Source organism: Macaca fascicularis, chromosome X (genome assembly GCF_037993035.2).
Source record: "Macaca fascicularis isolate 582-1 chromosome X, T2T-MFA8v1.1".
Taxonomy (NCBI): domain Eukaryota; kingdom Metazoa; phylum Chordata; class Mammalia; order Primates; family Cercopithecidae; genus Macaca; species Macaca fascicularis.
Window position 1 is genome coordinate 40,811,084 of NC_088395.1, and position 3,617 is coordinate 40,814,700.

At 49.0% G+C, this 3,617-nt stretch overlaps 1 protein-coding gene across 1 annotated transcript; it reads left to right on the forward strand.

Annotated features, from left to right (window-relative positions):
- Positions 1-666: 666 nt before the first annotated feature.
- Positions 667-2,404, forward strand: LOC102137622 (putative E3 ubiquitin-protein ligase makorin-4). Its single transcript, XM_005593317.4, has one exon. It carries the CDS (start codon positions 671-673, stop codon positions 2,180-2,182), a length of 1,512 nt encoding a protein of 503 aa, XP_005593374.3. The 5' UTR covers positions 667-670; the 3' UTR covers positions 2,183-2,404.
- Positions 2,405-3,617: the final 1,213 nt, after the last annotated feature.

Below are 3,617 nucleotides of genomic sequence, written 5' to 3' on the forward strand. Positions count from 1 at the left end.
CACATTCTCACAACTCTAAAGAGGACCAGGTAACACCTGCATGTGCAGTGGATTGCATTATAGGAGAGAAACCCTGGACTTAGGGAATCTGAACCTTTTATAATGGGCAGTAATCATTCCTGCCCTTCACTCCAGAGGGAGACTATTTTTATTATAGTGGACAGTAAGTATGCCTGCCCTTTGCTTCAGATGTAAACATTATCTTTACTATGTTAGACAGTAAGCATACTTGCCCTTTTCTTTGGAGGGAGACACTACCTCTGTCTTTCAAGGATGCACTCTATACAAATATCCTTGAAAACATAGTCCAGAACACAGGACAGCACAGTGCTTTACTTGCAAGATGTGCAAGCACACAAGACCTATGAAGAACTGTCTCCCAACAAAGGATACATACAGAAGGAGAAAAAAACTCTCTTAAACAAAAAGAGGCGGAGCCGGCAGGGACCGAGCAGGTGCCTCAGTCTCCTTCCCCTCCCCTCACCTGGTCCTCGCCATCTTCTCCTCACAGCCAGACCGGAACTATGTGATCCTGGAAGTTCCGGGGCCTTTGGCCCTATGTGATCCCGGAAGTTCCGGAGCCTTTGGACCTATGTGATCCCGGAAGTTCCGGGGCCTTCTGGGGCTTTCCTGGGCGTTCCAGGGCCTTTGGAGCATTGGATAAGCAGTAATGGCGGAGGCTGCAGCTCCCGGAACAACAGCCACAACATCAGGAGCAGGAGCGGCAGCGGCGGAGGCGGCGGCAGCGGTCTCCCCGACTCCGATCCCCACAGTCACCGCCCCGTCCCCGAGGGCGGGCGGAGGGGTTGGCGGCAGCGACGGTAGTGGCGGCAGCGGCGACAGTGCTGCGAGCGACGACAGCGGCGCGTGCGGCGGCAGCGGCGCGTACGGCGGCAGCGGCAACAGCTGGACTAAACAGGTCACCTGTAGGTATTTTGTGTATGGGATTTGTAAGGAAGGAGATAACTGTCGCTACTCGCATGACCTCTCTGACCGTCCGTGTGGAGTAGTGTGCAGTTGTTTTAAGCGAGGGTACTGTCTTTATGGAGACCGCTGCAGATGTGAACATAGTAAGCCGTTGAAACAGGAAGAAGCAACTGCTACAGAGCTAACTACAGAATCATCCCTTGCTGCTTCCTCAAGTCTCTCCTCGATAGTTGGACCACTTGTTGAAATGAATACAAACGAATCTGAGTCAAGAAATTCAAACTTTGCAACTGTAGGAGCAGGTTCAGAGGACTGGGCGAATGCCATTGAGTTTGTTCCTGGGCAACCCTACTGTGGCCGTACTGTGCCTTCCTGCACTGAAGCACCCCTGCAGGGCCCAGTGACCAAGGAAGAATCAGAAAAAGAGCAAACCGCGGTGGAAACGAAGGAGCTGTGCCCCTATGCTGCAGTGGGACAGTGCCGATATGGGGAGAACTGTGTGTATCTCCACGGAGATTTATGTGACATATGTGGGCTGCAGGCCCTGCATCCGATGGATGCTGCCCAGAGATCACAGCATATACAATCGTGCATTGAAGCCCATGAGAAGGCTATGGAGTTCTCATTTGCTGTGCAGCGCAGCAAGGACAGGGTGTGTGGGATCTGCATGGAGGTGGTCTATGAGAAAGCCAACCCCAGCGAGCACCGCTTCGGGATCCTCTCCAACTGCAACCACACCTTCTGTCTCAAGTGCATTCGCAAGTGGAGGAGTGCTAAGGAATTTGAGAGCAGGATCGTCAAGTCCTGCCCACAATGCCGAATCACATCTAACTTTGTCATTCCAAGTGAGTACTGGGTGGAGGAGAAAGAAGAGAAGCAGAAACTCATTCAGAAATACAAGAAAGCAATGAGCAACAAGGCATGCAGGTATTTTGATGAAGGACGTGGGAGCTGCCCATTTGGGGAGAACTGTTTTTACAAGCATGTGTACCCTGATGGCCGTAGAGAGGAGCCACAGAGACAGCAAGAGGAAACATCAAGCAGACACCAGGCCCAAGGAAGGAACCACTTCGTGGAATTCTTTGAGGAAGGAGCGAACAGCAACCCCTTTGGTGATGAAGAAGAGGCTGTCACCTTTGAGCTGGGAGAGATGTTGCTTATGCTTTCGACTGCAGGTGGGGACAACGAACTGACAGACTCTGAAGATGTGTGGGACTTGTTTTGTGATGAAGAATTTTGTGTCTTAGATCTATAGAAACCTTGCGTGGTGTGTGAGCTGGTCTGCTGACCCCAGACAGCAGCTGTCCCCTGGGGTGGTGTGGCAGTGCCTGTGTTCTCTCCTAGGCAGGCCTATCAACTCCAGGTGCTGTGGTAAGAATATTTACCCAGGGCCTGTCTTCTCAACCCCCTCACCTTTCCCCAACGAGTGTGTTGTTTTCCCTGTTGAAAAAAGTTACAAAAATAAGTCTTAAAGTTAGTTTTTTTGTTTGTTTGTTTATTTGTTTGTTTTTTGAGACACGAGTCCCACTCTGTCACCCAGACTGGAGTGCAGTGGCGTAATCTTGGCTCACTGCAACCTCCGCCTTCCGGGTTCAATCCATTCTCCTGTCTCAGCCTCCTAAGTTGCTGGGACTACAGGTGCATGCTACAATGCCCAGCTAATTTTTTTTTGCATTTGTAGTAGAGACGGAGTTTCACCATATTGGTCAGGCTGGTCTTGAACTCCTGACCTCAGGTATCCACCTGCTGCTGCCTCCCAAAATGCTGGGACTACAGGTGTCAGTCACCGTGCCCAGCCTTAAAGTTAGTTTTTTGTAACAGGGATGAGCCACCGCGCCTGGCTTTAAAGTTAGTGTTTTGTAACAGGCATGAGCCACGGCACCTGGCTTTAAAGTTAGTTTTTTTGTAACAGGCATGAGCCACGGCGCCTGGCTTTAAAGTTAGTTTTTTGTAACAGGCATGAGCCACTGTGCCCGGCCTTAAAGTTAGTTTTTTTGTAACACGAATTTAACTGTCGGACAGTTAGTTTAGGTGTGTTGCATCATCTGTTTTCAACCAGATTGTGTTTATGGACTTTTCACACACTAACTTTGAGGACCCCAGGTTCAAAACTAAAAGCAGTGGCCCTGCTTTGGGATCCAATGATAGGAGTGATGGGTGAAGGGATCTAAGCTGGCCAGTAGCCTTCTAAGCTTCTCAAACCTGCATAGATGCAGTATTATTGGCCTTGGTAGAAGACCTTGGTTTAGTGGTTTAAGTCTTGTATGGCAGTTAGATCTTAAAGGACAAAGCAGTATATTGGTAGTTGTCAATATAGCAGTACTAGCTATGTTTATATAAATAAGAGAAATGGAGTTAGCCATAGAGGTTAAAACTACCTGGTTATCCCATATATTAACCCAAACTGGGTCTTGGATACACAGTTGTATTTAATGTTTTACGATCTAGTCTTTCCAATATAGGCATTTTCTGAAAAACATTTGTCCTCATTTGGGGCATTTTGTTGTGGGTTTCACCATGTTGGCCAGGCTGGTCTCGAACTCCTGACCTCAGGTGATCCACCTGCCTCAGCCTCCTGAAGTGCTGGGATTACAGGCATGAGCCACTGCGCCCATCCTGACACTTTGATTTTAACTCAGTAAGACCTGTGCCGGACTTCTAACCCCCAGAATTGTTAAGATGATACATTT